The sequence below is a fragment of the Musca vetustissima genome, unplaced genomic scaffold (assembly GCF_032173495.1).
Source record: "Musca vetustissima isolate MV318-11 ecotype Yass unplaced genomic scaffold, APGP_CSIRO_Mvet_v1 utg704, whole genome shotgun sequence".
Classification (NCBI taxonomy): Eukaryota; Metazoa; Arthropoda; class Insecta; order Diptera; family Muscidae; genus Musca; species Musca vetustissima.
In genome coordinates, this window is record NW_026876336.1 from 514,304 (window position 1) to 536,376 (window position 22,073).

Sequence of the window (22,073 nt, forward strand, 5' to 3'; positions counted from 1 at the left end):
AGCTTCAATCAAAATAAACAATCAAATTTTATTTGAAATGAGCTGAAATAACTAAAAATAAAAAATTCCAACCCTATTGGTGACGTATGAGTACTGTCAACACTTATACGCAATGTTTAACCTTCAATCCCCAATACACATTTAAATATTACTTTTTTTATAATAATAATACAGTATAAGTGTTTTAAAATATTAAACTGAATTTAATTAGAAAATATTAAATGACGTGGAAAATATAGCCACAAAAAACTTGTACAGAATTTAAAATTTTCACAGAAAAAATGTCGAAATTATTAAATTTTTGGAGGTTTTTAAAAAAAAGTAATAAGCGTAAATTGAATTCGAAATTTCTATCAATGTTATTGAAAACTTTCTTTGGGATGATTTTGATTTAAAAATAACAATCAAATGTTCTGTAGAACGAGTTTGAACCGAAAAAAAATCTCAACCCTATCGATGACGTATGAGTTGTGTCAACACTTATACGCAATGTTTAACCTTAAATCCCCCAAGAACACACATTTAAATATAGTACACTACAGCTATCAGTAAAAGTATTTAAGACTGGAAAACAACAACAAAAACAAACAACAAGAACACATCGAATAAATGACAAAACAAATGTTTGTACTATTTTTAGTTAATACCTACTAAACATAGTTTTACTGAGTGAGTGAGTGACTGTCTAACTGACTGGCGGACTAGTTCGCTGGCTTGCGGGTTGGCTGGCTGTCAGGTTTAGGTTTGCTAGACTCACACACAATGTGTTCAAATACCTGGGCTATGAGTGTAAGTGGTTCCGTTCGTATTATATTACCACCAACACATTCATAAGGTGTTGTTGTTGTAAAGTATTTATTTTTCCCCTGCCTGTCCATTCAATCCAAGCAAAATAAATACCTTTGCCTGTGACATTTGAAATAGGGCAAAAGTTTATATACTTGTTGCATAATTTTAGGCTGGTGTGTATGAGGTTTTTTCTGTTTTGGGCCACTAGCCAACTGTGTCACATATAAGTTTTGTTGGGGTTTTTCTAAACTAAGCAATTATAAGATTACAATTGTTGTTGCTTTTGTTTCTTGTTTTTATTATGGAAAAGGGGTTATTTACTGTATTTTAATGACAAATCTGCAGAAGAAAAAAGAAAATAAACATGCAGCTAAATAGCTGAGAGCGCCTAAAAATAGGCTATTTTGCAATTTATGAAAAATAAACAATGAAAATAAGCTACGCCAAGGGTACAATGACCTTCATGTGGCGTATGAGTGTTAGGATGGGAATTTTAATAATTATATATACAAAATGGAGAAATTTATTACGAATTAGTAAAAATGAAAAATAAAAATAATTTACTCAGTGAAATGTAAGACAAAAAATCTATTAGATAATTATAATTTATTTTTAATTCTATATATTTAAAATATAAATAAATAAGCCTAGAATATTTATTATTGATAAAAATTTGGAAAATATATTAAACTACTCAACATAATAGTAATTTAATAAATTTATTAATAATATATTTTTACAAAATTTAATTTTTTAAGATTTTCCTATGATTTCAAAAAATAAAAATTTCAACAATTTTTTTATTTTTAGCTATGAAAATTTAAACTAATTTTTTCTACGGATTTCCTCTTTTTAGAAACTGTCTTTAAAATCTAGTGCAGAATATTGTCTCCTTTAACATCATCCCCCTTAACGGTGGTTTTAAATGAAATTTAACCACTTAATGGCATGGGTGGCGTATGAACGTGATATTATTCATACGTCATATCACTCAATCCCACCCCTCATTTTTATGCTTCAAAATAAACCTGTCACCTTTACGTCCAATTATCCAAATAAATTTTAATTATGCACCATCAGCAGCAAAAATATTCCAATACATAATTAATTAAAAATTGCAAATATTCGTAATATGCCCTTGAAACAATTTTTGCAAACGTTCAGCAATTAAATACACAAAATAAACACTTTACACACCCACTACAAACATTGATAAAACCACTTCATTTAAATTGATAGAGTTTTTACTTTTTTTCAATTGAATTTAAAAAAAAAATTTAAAACTCAAACTGTGCATTTTATTTGAGTGCATATCTGTGATATGCACTTAACCATAATATGCAGAGACATTTTTTGTTTTCAAATATTTCCAGTTGTGCTTTTATGTCTCTTGGATTTTCAATGGAATCGGTGATGTGTGTGTGTGTGTATGGGTGTGTGTATGCGTAAATCAGGAAGATTTAACATGACTATGCAAATGATTACTACCATGGAGGATATATATGTATAATAGACAACATGCTATATATGACATAAATTCCAGACACAAATAAAGTGTGTCATCAGAAGGGGGCACCACAGACAATAAGGATGATGGAAATTTTAGAAAAAATTAAATATTAATTTTAAGATTAACAATTAAAAATAGTTCAACAAAAAATCGTTGAAACTTTTTAAAAACTGACAGAAAATCAGAAAATATTCTGTCTATGTTAAATATAAAATATATATGTTCCATAACCCTAAAGGATATATCCAAACCCACATCTTTTTTTAAAGAAAAATCTGAAGCATTTGGAAATAGTTAAATAAGTTGAAATAAAAATAAAAAGGTAATCATATTTAAGGGAACCTTCCCCATTCTCGCAGTCAATTTTTTTTTATTTAATTCGAATCTACACTAATTCAAGAATGTCCCTACAAAATTTCAAGTGAAAATCTCAAGAACCCTTAAAGATATAGCCGATTTAATGTGTCAGCATCAAGTGACGGCTAAAGGGCTTCTCAAACTTTAAACGCGTTTTTCCCTTTTGCGAATGGCGGGACGATAACTCAAAAACTAATAATCCAATCGGTTCCAAATTTTGACACGTTTCTCTGGGAGTGTATAGCTCTCGTATGAACTAGGATAAAGCCAATCGATGAAGAACTTCCTTATTTTTTAACTTAGTTTGTGGTAAAAAAAAAATTCAAAGTTCCGCCATTTTGTTAATTGTTGTGCGAAGTGAAATAAAAATAAACGAGAGGTAATTAAATTCTAACACCGTTGGAATTTTCGGATTCCGATGTTCCAGTGAGGAGTTAGCATGCCCGCCATAAAAAATAAGGACTTTTCTTTGATCACAAAAAACAACAACAACAATTGTTTTGTAAATTATTTTTCTTTCTTTTTAAATCTTCAAATATATATGTGCAAAGTTACAAACCTTAACAAGCATTGGTATTCATTTACCAGCCCATTTAAAATCTTAAAAATAAAAAATCGTGAATGGTGGGGGGGGGGGGGGGGTTTCCTTAATGCAGGTTTATAATGCGTATGAGTACCGATGCTAAATATACACAAGAGGTTCTATGTATTTAAAAAACGAACTATGGTGCGTATGAGTATTGTCGCTATGTATACGCAACAGGTTCCACTTAAATACAAGGTCATATTGACCCGATTTTTCATATTGGCCCGATTTTTCAAATATAAATAAAAATATCATCTCTAAAGTTTCTCCCGTTTAAAATATAATTTCGATTGTATCAAGAAAAAATTTCAGCCACTTTGAATATTCTTATTGAATGTAGAACAAAATAAACTATGATAAATCGGAATTTATGAATGATAAATCGGAAATACGTATAATTTATGTTAATTGCTCGAACTATGTTGCGTATGAGTATTGACACAATGTATTCGCAAAAGGTTGCATTTGATTTACTTGGAAATATTGGACTAAATAATATTCTTTTATTTTTGATAGAAATGAATAAAAATGTTGCACTAGTAAACCTACACAAAATATACTTCCCGAAAAAAGACTTATCCATTTTCCCTCCTTAAATACATTTAATGCATCAAGAAACCTGTATTACCCTTTTTCAGAGTATTGCTATTATTGTTAGCCATTCAGAAATATTATCATTGTATATCTTGTCGTCTATACAATTTTATTGCAATTTTTTTCCCACAAGTCATATTCTATTACTCATACGTTGAATGAACGAAGCGAAACGAACTCAACTCTAATTAAAAAATCTATGTTGCCATGGACATAATATGTATGATAGATAGTGTGTGTGTGAGTTTGTGTGTACATTTTTAATTACAAAATTTTTACTAACTTCAAGTTGGGAGCAAACAATTGTATCAGAGATATGAATAGGGAAAGAAAAGAAATACAATAGGTAACATTTGGAAAATAGGGCGTATTAGTATTATCAACACTCATACGCCATTGCGTAGCAGTATTTAGTTATTACTAATTTTATATATGAAATATATATATATTTAAATGATATGTTTTATATTTTGTTTATAATATTTTTATTGAATTATCTTTGCAACAAATTTAATTTATTTACGAAAATAAAAAAACTTTCAGTTAAAAGAAGTTCTGGAGGTGGGTTCATAATGTTTTTAAAAATATAAGTTAATAAACCCAATATACTTCATAAGAACTAGTAATATAGATCTCCTTGTAGTATGAAGTTGAGAAATAAAAAATCCTACCTTAAAGGTCCAACAAAATAAATACAAAGTAATCCTAAAAAAATATATTGCTCTAAGCCAATAATGTAATAATTCCATAGAATAAATATTAAAAAAAATATTCCTTACATTAAAATATATTATTTAAAATTAAAATCACATTTTTATAAATTAATTAATTTCATATTTTATCTCTTTCCCATTCCTCTACTCTCTCACCAACAGGCGAAACGTTCATCACCGCACATGTTTAAATTGGAAGATCACCAGCAAACCTATTTGCAACAACATCAACGCAAAGATTCCGCCAGCTCTGAGGTAGCCGCTCTCCTTTGCATTTCTGGACGCACTAGTCGTATTTCCAGTGTCGGCAGTCAGGGCTCGGCCGTAAGTCGCCTATCCGCCGTATCGGGCGTCTCCCGATCCCCCTCACCCCATCGTATGCTACTCGAAACATCATTTTGTGGTCCAAAACCTGTTGAGACTGTTATTGGTGTTAGTATCGGTTCGGTGGCCGATCATCCAGCGACAGCGTTACTCGAACAAGTGCTGCTCGCCCGAAATCAAGACACCACCCAGGCTATATTAGCCGAGGGTATACAATTGGAATCGTCACCGAAACGCCGGCCACCCACATCTCTGACCAACGGCGATGCCAAGCTGACGGCCAAGATCAAGGCCCAAAATCAACCGGAAACACGCGATGTCAATGAAATCTCCGTGATGGGCGCTCAGCGTGCCTCCACCAAAAGTCCCGGTCAAATGATTGTCGGTAAGACTCCCAGCGGTACCGAGTACATACGTATTAACCTTAAACCCGATCACATGTACGATGATCAGGGTATTGCGCCCCATGAGAAAATTGTAGATGCCCCCGATTCGCTAGTTCCCCCGTATGCTCGTTCTCAAACAAAACCTGCCTCTCTGTGTCTAACACAAAAATCTAAAGGAGATAATCTTTTAACACCCACAGTGAGTCCCAAGCCTTCACGCAAATCCAAGGACCATGGTAGTCGTTCGCCTTCACCTGCTACCGTATCGGTTTCCAGGAAATCCTCGTTCAGTTCGTTATTCCGCTTCGGCGGCGGTGGTGGCAAGGATTCGCCCGACTCGCCACGCGATCGTGCCAGGCCACGCAGTAAAAGTAAAGAACGTGGTCAGACGCCCCAGTCTCAGAACCCCACTCCAAACAAGCAGAAATCCGTACTGGCCATATTTAAGCCCGGAAAACGTGGTAGCTCTGCGGGAGCCGAGAGCACCCGGGCATCCAAATCATCTTCTCCGGTGGACTCGCATGAAATGCAACAACTACAGCCGAGGAGTAAATCCCAAACACCTGTCGTCTCGGCCAGTGGTTCAAGGCCTAACAGTCGCCTCCGCTACTACGACGACCCGGTGGATGGTTACATACACATACCGCTGCATACCCCACCCGAAGAAAAAGAAGCACGCAAAATATTCCAGAACATTGAAAGCCTTAATAAACCTGCGCCAGTTATGGCGGAGCCGCCCATAAAACCGCCTCCCCAGGCCACGGCCATTACGATGAGCGATCTACAGGCCGCCGTTAAAAATCTCAAACCAGTAGGGGCCCGAAAAAACTCGATTACGGGGGCACATGTGCCCCCGCCCCCTCCTCCACCGCCACCACCAGCCAAGGTTGTGGTAGCCCAACAGCAAAACAGACAGATTCAGCCGAAGCAGCAGCACCGAACTCCAGCGGCTCCTCTTAAACACATCGAGAACTTGGACGCCATTCACTCCCTCTCTCAGGACGATGAGAACAAGGAGCGCAACTGGAGTCTGGAGGTAAATCGTCACAGTTCTCAAGACTCTCAGGAGACTGTCGGCTCGGGTGAAAGCTATGCCAGTGCCATACGGGTGGTGACCACCCAGAAACCCCAGCTGGCCGAAGTCAAGGAGCATGTCGTGCAAGAGAATGGCGTGGAAGCCGAAATCCATCGCCTGCCCTCAGTGGAAAGTACAACTAGTGCGGCCGAAGTAAGGGTAGTCGAAACCAAGGCCACCATCAACAGTGCCGGCATGCTCGAAGGTGATGCCAACACCAAGGAGAGGCGTAAGATCCTATTCACCACCCGCCTGGGAAGCGGAAGCCAAGATCAGGTATTCGCCACCCAGTTCAGCATATCGAAGACGGACAGTGTCTCCAGCCACATGTCCGAAAATACCCAAGACACACTGTCCGCCGAGTCCACCAATGACAATTTACGTCGTCAAAATACGGTCATCAAGAAGTCACGCGAGGAAGTCAGTGACGCAGCCGTTCCTCTAAGCCGAAAGGAATCCTTCACCATGGAACGCAAAGATTCCTTGAAAATGTCTCGCAAAGATTCCTTCAAAATGGAACGCCCCTCGGAGCCACCCAGAACTGTGGAACGTAAAGAATCATTTAAATTGGAACGCAAGGAGTCCTTCAAGAAGTCTCCCCAGGCCATAGCACAAATCGAAGAGCAGCGGGAAATCATTAAGAAGTCCGAGACGAGAGATTCCCTAAAGAAACAGGACTCCCATGAGCGCTTCATGGCGACACGCAAGAAGTCCGTATCCACATCGGAGGATGAAGCAAAGCGGCGTTCCAGTTCCTCGACTGGACCACCAGTTGTTCTGAGACGCAAACCCTCCGCCGGTGAGGAATTTGCCAAGGCGCATCAGTCACGTTCCACATCGGAAGATGACAACGAGGTGGCCATGGCCAATCATCGGCATTCGCGCTACTTGGAAAGTTTTGATGTGCGCAAGAAGTACCATGAGAATGTGCAGGGTCCACCAGTTCCACGCAAACCCCGAAGACAAAGTGGCGGTGGTGGCCCAGATGCCAACCCACCTGAAACCTCAACTATACAAACCTCCCAGGAGCAAACCAAAGAGCAATATCAACGTAAACCACAACCACAGCTGCCTCAACCTCCGCCACCCTCTACAGATCCCACACCACTACCCTCACCCTCGCTTAGAGAAATGGAAAATGCCACACCAACACCGTCTGGGCAACAGAAGAGTGAGCCTCGTTCCCAGTCCCAATCGCCTGTAGATAAAGCCCGACAAACACCTCCCAAGCCGCCGCGGACTTCGACGCCTACTCGTCGTTCACAGGCTGCTTCGCCCACAAAAACATCCTCCTCGTCTGTTCCTACTTCATCGGCGGCGGCAGTGAGCCAAGTGGGTTCTGGTACTCCTATCAAAAAGCCATATTCGCACATCGATAGACAATCAGTTCACTCTACCGATGAACCTGTCGAGTCTTCGGAGTCGGAACGTGACTCAGATTTGGCGGCGGCTGAATTGAAACGACGTCACCTTTCCCTAAATGTGGGCTGTATTGAAGATCACGAAAGCACTGGTCTGGTGTCACAGGAATCGTTTGACGATGAGCTTCCCTATATACCCACAAATCTGCCCGAGGAGAAGGCCCAGCCTGTGTCGCTGATACCCATGAAGGATCGGGCCAATATGGAATTGAAAACCTGTCCAGTGGAGAGACCACGTTCCACCACACCACTCAATCCTTCGCATCTGGAGGAGTATTGTGGCATTGTGAATACACCCGATGCAATGCACGACTTTCCAGGTTCGGCACCGGTTCGTGGGGAAAAGTTGAGGATCAGTTTGCCACGTAAGGATTCCAAAAAGGATATACAAAGTAGTAAATCACCACGACGTGTCTCCAATGCCAGTGGGAAGTCATGGTTTGAGTTTGCCGAGGAAGGTCTGCGTGCCACGACTGCCCACTTGGAACGCAGAGATTCGAATAAACAGCTGATGCAGCAGAAACCGCCAACTACAGTGGCGGCCAGAGAGCCAACACAACCACCTACCAAACCCAAACAAGAGGTAACAAAACCCAAAACTCCAACCACCAAACCTAGAACTCCGACACAAAGAAAACTTTCCGGTCATTGGATTGACTTTGAAAATATTCCAGAAAAACGAAAAGCACCCAAGAAAATAACCACCTTGCCACGGGACAGTAGCAGTGTAAAAGCCTCCAACACCACCTCGTCCACCCTAACACAGTCAAGGTCCACAACGCATGGGAAGAGTTTGGCCGCGGCGGGTGATGCAGCATTTAAGACCCAGCAAGCTTTTGAGGTACCCAAGACACAAACATCCGATGCTGTTGTTGCTGCCAACGCTGCAGCTTCCCCCGGAAGTCGTTCAACGGTAACAACCGATGGAGCTGGCACACCTCATTATGATTATGTCAAACCAGAAGACTGTCAATGTGAATGTCATGAATCGGGAAAGGGAAAGGAAATGTCAACAACAACCACAACTGGGTGTGCAGAGAGTGGTGTAGCGTCATCAACGTGTGCGGGTAAAGTTGGTAACACTGCTGCAGCGAGTGGTAAACCTCAACAACAACAGGGTGTAGATCTTTTGCAACAGGGTGCCGATGATATGCTGCCGTTATTGAGTCAAGATTCTCACGATGGCATTGAACCAAGGTGAGTTTTGAAGAGTGGAGAGAATTGTTTAAATGAAATGTAAATATTTAGAGATCATTTTTTTGGTTTTGTTTAGAGGCCAAATGCTAGAAGAAATAGGCAATAGTTTTATTAATAAAACAATAAATTTTATAGGAAACAATTGCACAGTTTTAAATATTTAATTTATTGAAAATTTATAGATAAATAACAAATCTATATTTAAATTCAATTATTTGAAATCAATCTTATAAAGTTCTAGAAACAGAAGATTTTAAGTACAAAAAATAATCATAACAGAACAGTTTATCACTTAATAGAACAAATGTAAACATACTCTAACAGAGTCTTCACTGAGGGGATCTATAGGTCGATTTAGTACTAATTAACAAAACAGTGGCTATTAATAAGGTCCTCGAGGGAGGCCAATACTAAAATTCAAGTTTTGAAGATCAATCACAATAAATACTCCAATTAAATCACAATGGAAGATGTAGAGAAGTAATATTAGAAATGAGAAATTAAATGAATTAAATCACAATAACATATTAATGACAGTATTTATTCACAATAGGTTGTCCATATTTTAGTCTTTAAAAATGTTTGATTTGAAATATTTTTTTGTACAGAATAACTATTAATATTATATTGCAATTTCTTATTATTGATTTTTTGCTTAAATTATTTATCTAATAACAAATAATTTTATCTTTTCTTAGAATAACAAAAGTTTGTTACAATAATGCCGTAAATATTTAAACACAGAAAAAAATGTAACAAACAAATTAAAGCAATTTTCATTAAATATTGCTTTAAAAGCGATTATTGCAAAAGGTATTTGATAAAGTTTTGAAAACAAAAAATCACTTTTTTTAATAACTACACAATTCTAATATTAAAGTAGTTTTATACACCAGTAAACACCTTTTGAGATTTCCTTTTCATATACACCTTTTTTATAACAAAAATAATTAGCAATACACTCAATTAAAATTTTCTACACCTTTTGCAAAAAACAAAATTATTATGTAGTCTTTTTTCTTAAATACAAAGTTTAAAAATAAAACCAGTAAGGAAAGTAGTAAAGTCGGACGGGGCCGACTATATTTTACCCTTCACCACTATGGGTATATTAAACAAGACTATTAAAAATTGATGAAATAAAATATGTGATAGTTATCTAAATATGAATCTACCTAGATCTATCCATAAAGTATGTAAATCGACTTCAAACAAATATAAATAGGTCATCCGTTGGGCTATGTCTGTACTTCTAGAAAACGCAACAACGTAATTCTATGTTCAATTTTTCAAGTTGTGCAAACTTTGATGTCAATCTGACTAACATGAGGAGTTTGATGTCCAATTTACTTGAAATCGGGCGAAAATATGTATGGAAGCTCTATTCAAATATTAAGCGATTTCAAACAAACTTATCACAGGTTAGGTTATACTAATTTCAGAACGTTGTGTTCCTATCAGCTTATTGGATCCTTGCTGCGTCAATTACTTATAATCAATCTATAATAAAAGGGAGCTATATCTAAATCTGGACCGATTTTCAGTACGTTATGCCAAACTTCGTGCAAATCGAAAGATATATAGAGACTTTGGTGAACCATTTACATGAAATCGGACGAAACTATATATGGGAGCTATATAGAAATCTGGACCGGTTTTCTCGAAACTTGGCAGACATACATTCTAGACTAAATTCAGTACGTTATGCCAAATTTCGTGCAAATCGAAAGATATATAGAGACTTTGGTGAATCATTTACATGAAATCGGACGAAACTATATATGGGAGCTATATAGAAATCTGGACCGATTTGCTCGAAACATGGCAGATATCTTTCTAGGCTCAATTCAGTACGTTATGCCAAATTTCGTGCAAATCGAAAGATATATAGGGACTTTGGTGCACCATTTACATGAAATCGGACGAAACTATACATCGAGCTATATCTAAATCTAGACCGATTTTCTCGAAACTTGGCAGACATCATTATAGGCTCAATTCAATACGTTATGCCAAATTTCGTGCAAATCGAAAGATATATAGGGACTTTGGTGCACCATTTACATGAAATCGGACGAAACTATATATGGGAGCTATATCTTAATCTTGACCGATTTTCACGAAACTTGGCAGACATTATTCTAGACTCATTTCAATATGTTATGCCAAATTTCGTGCAAATCGAATGATATATAGGGACTTTGGTGCACCATTTACATGAAATCGGACGAAACTATATATAGGAGCTATATATAAATCTGGACCGATTTTCTCGAAACTTGGCAGACATCATTCTATGCTCAATTCAGTACGTTATGCCAAATTTCGTGCAAATCGAAAGATATATAGCGACTTTGGTGCATCATTTACATGAAATCGGACGAAACTATATATGAGAGCTATATCTAAATCTGGACCGATTTTCTTGGAACTTGGCAGACATCTTTCTAGGCTCAATTCAGTACGTTATGCCAAATTTCGTGCAAATCGAAAGATATATAGCGACTTTGGTGCACCATTTACTTGAAATCGGACGAAACTATATATGGGAGCTATATCTAAATCTGGGCCGATTTTCACGAAACTTGGCACACATCATTCTAGACCTATATGATTAGGCTGTACCAAATTTCGTGCAAATCCAAAGATATATAGGGACCGTTTACATTAAATCGGTTAAATATATATATGGGAGCTATATCTAAATCTGAACCGATTTTTCCCAATTTCAATAGGGTTCGTCCTTGGGCCAAATAAGTGACCTGTGCCAAATTTCATTCAAATCGGATCATAAATGCGACCTGTACTTTGTTTACAATTTAACATCTACAGACGGACGGACGGACGGACGGACGGACATGCATAAATCGACTCAGAAAGTGATTCTATGCATATTCTCAAAAGGAACCATGTGTCTATCTCGTTTCCTTTTGCCTGTTACAAACATATGCACAAAGACATAATACCCTGTACCACAGAGTGGTGAAGGGTATAATGAAGAAGCTATGTCCTTTTTGTAGATTTTGTTTAACTCTAATATTAATAAAAAGAATTTCAATAATTACTTAAAATGCATTTACATCAAATATTTGAAATTATTTTGATTTGAATAAAAAATAGAATAAATAATAATTTGAATAAAAAATTAGAATATAACTTTAAAGTAGAATTAGTTATGACATAACCATAAAGCCATTAGGCCATATCAATCAGCTGATCGAACTAAACCTATGGAAATCAATGTATTCGACTGCTAATTTATTGCAATTAATTTGCCATTGGATAGAAAGAAGATGAGAACTTAAATGTCATAACTAATTCTACCATTAATCGTGATAATGTTCATTACCTCTATTTAATTGCTAAAGTGAGCTTAATTTACCTCGATTTACCATACAAATCTAATTCCACTCAATATAACGATTTGCTCGAAATCCTATGCCAAATCGAGATAATTTCAAATACAACTCTGCTTTTGCGCCAAAAATAATTGATTCTCCCAAAAGTATGCTTCAAAATACATTGAAATTCAAAATTGTTCCCTAATAAAAAATATGGCAGCTACAGATACCTGGATTACTTTAGAAGGCATAGTCTAAAGTCGGCATCAGCTGAAAATCTGAGAAAACAGAGTTGCATTTCTTCTAATTTAATTTTATTTGGATATAGCCATCCAGATAGATCAGATGTTTCTCAGGATTGATGTAAATGCAATTTAAAAAATAATTGTATCACTTTTATGTTATCAACACATTTTTTAAGTACAAAAAACTGTTCCCAAAAAAGCAAAGTTTTAAAATTTGAGCAGACCTCGCATTTCATAATTCATATTATTAATACTTTCTATATTCTATTCTATTTTTTTTATTAATTTCCTGCTTGATTAAAATAATTTTCTTAGTAAAAAAAAATAGTTTTTATTAAAAATTTTAATCATTATTAATATCTTTAATTAATTCTTGTTTACTCACATATTTTTCAGTGACTCATCACGAGAATTTAGCTGCTATACAGATGATGAAATGGATTTGCCCACACGTAGTTCTAGTCGTTCCAAAAGTAGTTCTTCAAAGGTAAATACCTTCATTAAATCTCCTACAAAATTCGAAGATTTAATTTTTTTCTTTTTATTTCATTTTACATGATTTTGTAGGTGGATGAATTTCCCCGTCGTGATGTCCCAGCTCACAATGTTAGACATAAGAAATTTCCCGATAAATAAAATGCATGTCGAATAAAAAACGAAGATAAATCATTATGAGGAAGTGCTAAGCTAATGTTCCAGTTCTCTAAACAAAAAATAAAATAATAGAAAATTACTATCAAAGTCTATTGATAAGGCCATCCCGAAAAACAGCTGTTTCTCTTTCAAGCTAAATGTCAAAAATTGGGCCGTTGCGTTAAGTTTTAATAATGTGAAGTTAATTCACAATAATACACATTTACAATAACTGAACAGCTGATATGCAGCTGATCATTTTTGGATTGCCTATTTAGAAGGTCTTGCAATTATTATAAAGGCATGTTAATAAGGTCTTCCAAGAAGACTAGCTGCATATCAGCAGCTTCTTAAGTTTGCTGTCAAAATCTATTATTGTGAATTGTTTCACATTATAAAGACGTAAACAAAGTAAAAGTTTTTTACATTAAACTTAAGAAAAGGCTTTTTGCATTCTGGAAGGTCTTGTAAATAAGCCTTGCTTATTATTATCCAAAATCTATTAATAAGGTCAGCATGCAAGCGAAAGTCAGCTGTTCTTTTTCTCAAGTCTAATGTCAAAAATTTGGACTTTGTTTACGTTTTCATAATGGAAGTCTATTAACAATAATGGATTTTGACAGGAAACATGAGAAGCAGCTGATATCCAGTTGGTTTTCCTGGCGGGCCTTAATAACAGAACTTGCTTATTATTATAAAGGCATATAAATAAGATCAGCTGTTTCCCAAGATTGCTGTCAAAATCCATTATTGTAAATTGCTTCACATTATGAAAACGTAAAGAAAGTCAAAATTTTTGACATTTCATTTGAAAACAGACATCTGTTATTCGCTTTCTTGGTTACCTCATTAATAGGCCATTATTAAAGCTACTTGTACAGGGGGGTGGTATTTATTTTTATGTTCTAAAATTTAGTTTCTTTAGCAAGATCTATTAATAAGGTCACCCAGTAATGCCAACAATTTGAACTTTGTTTATTTGTCGTAATGGAAGTCAATTCACAATAATGTATTTTGACAGCCAACTTGAGAAACAGCTAGTCTCCTTGGATGACCTTTTTAATAGGCCTTGTTCTTTAGTAGGAAAAAATACTTTGGCATACTTTTAGGAGCATGTTTAAATAAGCAGTGGTTTACATTAGGCAATTTTGTGATTTATTGGCACAACCCTTTAATATAGTTAAAGGGTTGTGGCAACACATCAATTCTCACTCAGCAAATTAATAGATTGTCTCATGATAACATTTATATATTTTTTATTTATGATTTTCTTCATAGCTATTACAAAAAATAGACGAGTTTATAGAGAATCAGGGATATTTGTTTTTGTTATTTCTGGAAAATATTTTTTTAATAGCCTTTCTAACAAATAATCATTTTTTTTATGCTAATGATAATAGGAAATAGGAACTGAGTTGTTACTGTATCTCTCTTTTGTGTCTTCAAAAAATAAAACAGAAAAAGGAATGAAAAAAGAAACAAAGTAAAACAAAATAAAACTAAACTGCCATCATTATGGTACATTGAACTACAAACATATTGACATACATAGAAAACAAAAAAGAAAAAAAAAACATTTAAGAAAATTGCTAACAAAAAGGAAAAAGCATAAAAAATTAACAAAAACACATATATTACATACAAACATACATCTAACTAACAGAGCCATATGAGAGAAGAAAATCTACGATATGCCCGAGAAACTATAGCAATACAAACTAAACAACATACATGCAAACATAAATACATATATACAAAAAACAATGCATACTATTATATAAAACATATATATTTAACAAAACAAACTATATACATACATATAAACACAATAAAACATTAGACTTAACAAACAAATATCAATAAAAATAATATTTAATTCTTAAAAAAATAGATGTATTTTGAAACCCCCTTTTTTGTATGTGTGTCATCCATTCCCCTTTTGAGAAGTCTCTTAATTTTTCTTAAATAAAAAAATCTATTTTATTTCATTAAAAAATTTCATTAAACATATAACAATGATGAAATGCTCATGCAAAACATGCCTCTTTAGATAGTGAAAACACCCAAAGTGCAGCAGACATTCAAGCGAAAAACCAAAAGAAAATCACTACAACAACCTATAAACTATATATTAATATAGAACAGCAAAATTTATATACAAAAAAACAAAAACTAGAAAAATCATGTTACATTTTCACTATACCTATACACCTACTTACATATTGTATATTAGCTTTAAGTTAGTTTAATAAAATTTCAAAAAAATAAAATGAAATTTACTTTGTCCAAAGTGGCAACTCTTTTCAAGAAGAAGAAGATGAAAAAGAAAATAGAACTCTAGGCAACACACAATAACTAAAAACAAACACAAAATAATTTGTATTTAAATTAAAGTAATTAATAATAATAAATAACTTATATTCTAAATGTTTATGAACTTAGAAAGAAAGATTACAATAACAGAAAAAATAATTGTTAATATTAATTTTTTATTAAATTTTCTCTCTACATATTTTCATTCTTGTTATTCTTATTATCCTTGTAATTGGCAAGTGAATTAGTTGATTTAGAAATTTAAAAAAATAAACTTTAGATATAAATTTCAAATCATATTTTTTTATTTAAAATTATATTGTAATAAAATTTTTCCTCCAGGAACCCTAATAGCATAATCCACTTAAAGATAATTTTTATTTATTTAGTTCATTTTTCTTGCCAATATCCTTAACAAATTTGCTTAGGAATGCTAATTTTTAAAAATTCCATTAAAATATTCATCATGCAAACATTGCAGTTGACAAGATAATGAAGTTCCCTATAAGCCGTTCAAAACTTTAAGCTAAAATTGGTTATGTCTTAACCATAAAGCCATAATGCCGTATCAATCAGCTGATGGACTTTGTTTACATTTTCATAATGTGATTCAATTCACAATAATGGATTTTGACAGCAAACTTAAGTGGCAGCTGATATCCAGTTGGTCTCCCTGGACGACCTTTTTTATAGGCCTTGATTTCCATAGGTGTGGTTCTATCAGCTGATTTATATGGCTTTATGATTACATAACCATGGCACAATGAATAGGTAGTCCATTTAGCGCAGCTGATGTCTTGATTAACTGTCAAAGTGGGTAATTTCTACTTGAATTCGTTGTGCAGTGTTGCCAACCATTTGAAATATTATATGAAAACATTTGACAGATAATCGAGACAAAAACAAAGGTTGTTGTTGTGATACATCACCTTATTATTGCATCATGGATTACATAACCATAACTAATTCTACGTATATTTGAAAATACAAAGTATTTTGGCAGTTCCAAATACGATCAGCTGTTCTTCTTGGTTAGCCTTATGATTAGATCTTTATTGATCCGTTTTTATTGAAAATGTCTTCTTTCTATCCTAAAATTATGATCTTATCATTTAATAATTAGAAGTGCTATATTGATTCAGTTCTCCAAGTGTGCTTTCATACAATTTATTAAAAATATAAAGCAAGATCTATTAATAAGCTCACATAGCAGTTAAAGTCAGCTGTTTATTTTCGAGTCTTATGTCAAAAGTTTTTTTTAATAATAGATGAATACGTTTTGATAATGAAAATCGATTCACAATAATGGTTTTTGACAGCAATTTTGAGATACAGCTGATATCCAGCTACCCCACCCTAGAAGACCTTATTAATAGGCATTGAAAAAAAGCATTTTGACAGCTCAAAGGAAGATCAGCTGTTATTCGTGCATGGCTTTATGAATGGGCCTTTGCTCAGTTTTTAATTTATGGCGATTTTTTCAACTTTCCCCAGGAGTTCAAATAGCTTCCTCATAGGTTTAAAAAAAAACAAAATTGTTTATTTTTTCCTTCGATTATTTGAAAATACGAAGCATTTTGAAAAAATCGAAGAAGATCAGATATTGCATGACCTTATAAATAATATATAAAAATATGAAGCATTTTGAGATCATGAACGAAGATTAGATAATGCATGAATTATAAATGGACCCTTTGTGAATAGGACCTAACATGGTTAATGAAAACATTGTCTAATAATAAAGTCACCAAGGGAAACCTGATTCTGAAGTTTGCCGTCAAAATGCGTTATTGTGAATAAATTCATATCATATCATATTGTGAATACGTAAATAACATCAAAATTTTTGACATTTAACTTGAGAAAAACATCTGTTTTGCGATTTTGATAGATACCTGGGTGACCTTATTAATATAACTTGAATGAAAACATGTAAAGGCGCCTTTAGACTATTAAGGTGTTTTTATTACTAAATCCACTCGATATACGCTTTGGAATTGCCCTTTGAGATCGAATGGATTTCGTAAATCTAAAATCTACTTTATGCCTTCTAAATCAACTCGATTTCTAAACCATGATACTATATCCTATATATGTACACTAGTATTAAAATTATGTAAGGTAAGGATATAATTCTAATAATGATTCCTTACCTCCTTATTAAAGGACATATAAACATGTGTTGTTTGAAAATCGTTTAATGATTTGTTTTGACTATGTCACCTAGATCGATTCGATTTCTATAACGAGGTACAAAATTCTTTCTGTTTAGACTAGTTTTAACATGATATAAGGTTGACAGTCAGCTGATATTTGTTTACGTATACATACACATTTTGAATTCCACGTAGCTGGACAATATTTTCATAATTCTAGTAAGAATTTCTACCCTTCTTGTGAGATTTGCACAAAAGCTGTGTTGTTTTAAAATCGTTCAAATGGCTCGTTTATACTATGCCTCTTATAGCGTCTGTTTAGACTAGTAGTGTTACAAAGTTCGCAGTCAGCTGTTGTTTGTTTACATATTTCACTGCTTTCATAATTTCATCGTGGTAATTTTTCAGTCAATATTTTTATATGTATTTATATTTTATATGTATTAGGGTTCATTATTAACCTATTATAATTTCTCTCTAAATATTACTTTTTTTATTATATCCCAAAAACCTTGGATGCCTCTAGAAATAAAAATCATAAACCTTTCTTTAAATACACATATATTTGTAAATTTAGAACCATTTTTTTTCTTTTCATAAATCCTAATTGACAAAATAAAAAAATTAAAACCTAAAAGAATACCATCATAAATAACTAAAATAATTACTACAATAACTATTTATATTGAACATATTTTCAGCTTTAGCTTAATTTAATAAAAAATACAAAACAAACACAATAAATAAGAAATTGTTATTGAATTCCCCCATAAATGAAAAATAAAATATATAAAAAACAAATCAAATATAAATGATTATAATAATAATGTGTTGTTAAATATTGCATTTAAAAAGAAAAAATAAAAAAACAAACTGAAAAAAGAAATCCAAGAAAACGAGACGATTAAACAAAAAAAACATTTACTTTAAAGAAAAAAAAAATAATTATATATATTTAAAAAAAGAAATAAATTGTTATAACAATATATATATTTTTTGTTTACGAAAATTTATTATTAACGATAATTGTTTTGGAGAAATTTCTTTTTTTGAAAAATAAAAAACAAGAAAATAAGTCACTAAAAATTCCCCATTTAAATGCTATAGCAAGAAAAAACTAAATAATTTAACAACAAAATCAATAAAATAATAAAAAATTGCAAAAAAAAGAGATGAATATTCATTATGCACACACTCAACACACACTTTAAGTATTTAATGGAATTTATTATTGTATATTTCGATTTAAAAATTCCTTCTTCAAAAATAAAAAAACCGACAAACAAAAATGAAAATAACAATAAAAATACAAACGAAAAGATGAAACTAAAGCCCTTTAATGAATAGAACAACTAAAAATTAATAAAAAAATGAAAAATGTTTCATTAAAAAATCAAGGGAGTTTTGTTTTATTTCAGAGAGGAAGGTGGGAAATAAAATATATCGCAGTGATGTATTTAAAACTAGCTCGGTCGCCAATGTGAAATTGGAAATCGATTAATTTTTAAAGCAATTTTTTCCTGGAAATGTTTCTTACATTTTTCTTTTTATTTTCATATAAAAAATTTTTATATATTTTTTTTCTTTTTATTTCATTTTACATATAAATATGAAATCTCGTATTTTTTCAATGTTATAGTTTATTCCTTAAAGTTCGTTTACACATTGCAAATAACTAACGCTTTGATTAGTGATTATGTGTACTACAAGGCCTCCAACGAGACCAGCTGGATATCAGCTGTCTTCCATTGTGAATTGACTTCCATTATGAAAACGTAAACAAAGTCCAAAGACTTGAAAAAAAAACGCTGACTTTCCATTATGGTGTTATCTCGATTTAATTTATAAATCGAGCTGAATTTATCTCATAAATCCCCTCTCAATTGCTCGAAATCCTATGCTAAATCGAGGTAATAATTCCAAATACAACTGTGCTTATCAGCCCAAAAAATGCATCACTTCTCCTAAATGTACCGAAATTGCAACCCTTTTCGCTTCAAATACGTTAAAATTCAAAATATTTGCGTAACAAAAATATGTCAGAAGCTGAAAATTTTATTTTTTTTTTCTTAAAATTAAAAAAAAAAACTTATTGGAAACCAGTGAAATGTGTATGTAGACGTAAACAAATAACAGCTGACTGTCAACTTTATAACATGTTAATACTAGTCTAAACAGTTAGGATTTAGTACCTCGGTTTAGAAATTGTAACGATTTTGAATAGTTTAAATATATATAGTTTAAACGCGTCCTACGTGCCTGAATAATTTTGTGTTAAATTTACATTGAGCATGTTTTATTTTTGCATGGCTAGTGTAAATGTAACATGAATAAATGTGTCATTAGTACCTAAAATACAACCCTATATTAATTGGTTTAATATATGTCTCAGTTTAAATCATTCATTATTTGACATATATAAATTGCTTAAATGCAAGAGTTTATTTTTTTATATTTGTAATTTACTTATAAATATAATTTTCAATAAATAATTAAATCCAGTGCAATGTAAACGTACTATAATAGACAATTCTTTATTTTTTCTAAAGCATATATATATTATAAAGAATCCCACATTTTTGGCACTAGTCTACATTTTAAAGATATTTCTATTAACAAAACAATTTGTGAATCAAAACAAATCTATTTTCAAAACAAATTCTAGAACAAATCAGATGTTTTTTGGTATTTAAAAAAAACATTATTCTATTTTTAAATAATAAGATGACAGCTTTGATTTATGGACATTTCATTAAAATAATTTAATTAAACACACACATTTTTTTCTATTTTCAAATTTTCAACATTGTTTCTTTGATATTATAGCTAAAGATTAGATAACCCCATTAAAAAAATATATACATTTACAATATTTTGTTTTGTTTACATGATTGTTCATGCAAAACATTATTTGTCAACAATGGCAACACAAACAAATAAACGTCAATCAATTAATTGCCAAAAGAAAATCGAGAGAGAGAGAGAGAGAGAGGGGAAATTGAATAGTGGCTGCATTGAGACGTCTGGTGTGAAAGAATTCCCTCAACAATTTAAATGAAAATAATAATATACCAACCCGTCATGCCAGAGAATGCAGGCGACAATTGTGTCAGAGGTGTCGTTAAGAGGGGGAAAATGTGGGATAAGTTTTCCGGAGAAGGACATATAAAATAACCAATAAATTTAAAACAAAAAATACTCCAATGTAAATTGTATTAAATGTCAATATAGGCCTATTTAGACAATGCCTTCTAAATCGAATCGATTAACAAAATCGTAGGTGTTTAGACTAGTATTAAAATTATATAAAAATGACAGTCAGCTGTTATTTGTTTACGTATACATACACAATTCACTGGTTTTATAATTTCTCTGGCAATTTTTCAATCAATATTTGTATCATTCTGATAGGAATTGCTCTCAATTAGGTAAAAATGAATATCAAAATTATTAGATTATTATTATTATTAGATTTGGTTAAAAAAATCTGCTGCCACATTTCTTTTATGAAACTAATTAAAATTTCAATGTATTTTGAAGCATACTTTTAAGAGAAGTGATGCATTTTAGGCGCAAAAGCAGGGTTGTATTTGAAATTATCATGTTTAAGAATTCGAGCATATATATTAGAACTTTTTACCGGGTTAACCTTCTTTATGCGGATTTATTTGACATACAATCAAATATTTTGAAAAAAAATTAATTAATTTTCCTTACGGTTTAATCATTGTATCGTGACTAAATATCCCGTGCACTTTTTTGCAAAATACGTACTTTTTTAATCTACCCCTAACAACCTTCGTCATTTGTCTTGATGATGCATATAACTATTTTTTTCACCCGCGGCGTTGCGCCACTGTTGCACCTTAAAAAAGTACATCGGTTCGGTTAACCAAATCCATTATCATCTGGCACTATAGGAAAAAAAGAATGTCATTTGTAAACAATAACAAGTTTTATAATTAGCTCTAGGGGAAAGGAAAACAAATCTTTGCGTGCGTCAGAAGAGATATTTGGCAGTTGATGAATTTACACTGGGCTACAAATTAGGAGGACACTAAGTGGCATTACTGATACGACATTTTCCAGAAACAAATATTCAGAAGAAAAAATTGCCACACAAATTGTGAAACCAGTGAAATGTGTAACGTAAACAAATAACAGCTGACTGTCAAATAACAGCTGACTAGGATTTTGCTTCTCGATTTAGAAATCAAGTTGATTTAGGAGCCATAGTTTAAACGAGCCATTAAACGATTTTTCAAACAACACATGTTTATATGTGCTTTAACAAGTATGAGTGGAATTCTTATTAGAATTATGAAAAAATTTATAAGGTGTAGTCTAATGTCAATTTGGACTTTACTTTTTCATAATGGAAACCCATTCAAAAAAAATGGTTTTTGACAGCAAACATGAGAAGCAGCTGATAT

The 22,073-nt window shown here is 33.0% G+C and overlaps 2 protein-coding genes across 2 annotated transcripts in view; both read left to right on the forward strand.

Annotated features, from left to right (window-relative positions):
* LOC133338920 (serine/arginine repetitive matrix protein 2) overlaps nucleotides 1-13,174 on the forward strand; it is a 40,238-nt gene extending 27,064 nt beyond the window's left edge. The window contains exons 6-9 of the mRNA XM_061547049.1: nucleotides 4,712-6,106; nucleotides 6,164-8,952; nucleotides 12,935-13,025; nucleotides 13,106-13,174. Of these exons, the coding sequence (XP_061403033.1) occupies nucleotides 4,712-6,106; nucleotides 6,164-8,952; nucleotides 12,935-13,025; nucleotides 13,106-13,174 (4,344 nt within the window). The remainder of the gene's footprint in view (nucleotides 1-4,711; nucleotides 6,107-6,163; nucleotides 8,953-12,934; nucleotides 13,026-13,105) is intronic.
* LOC133338860 (protein ROP) overlaps nucleotides 1-22,073 on the forward strand; it is a 324,624-nt gene that overhangs the window by 24,505 nt on the left and 278,046 nt on the right. The window lies entirely within an intron of this gene.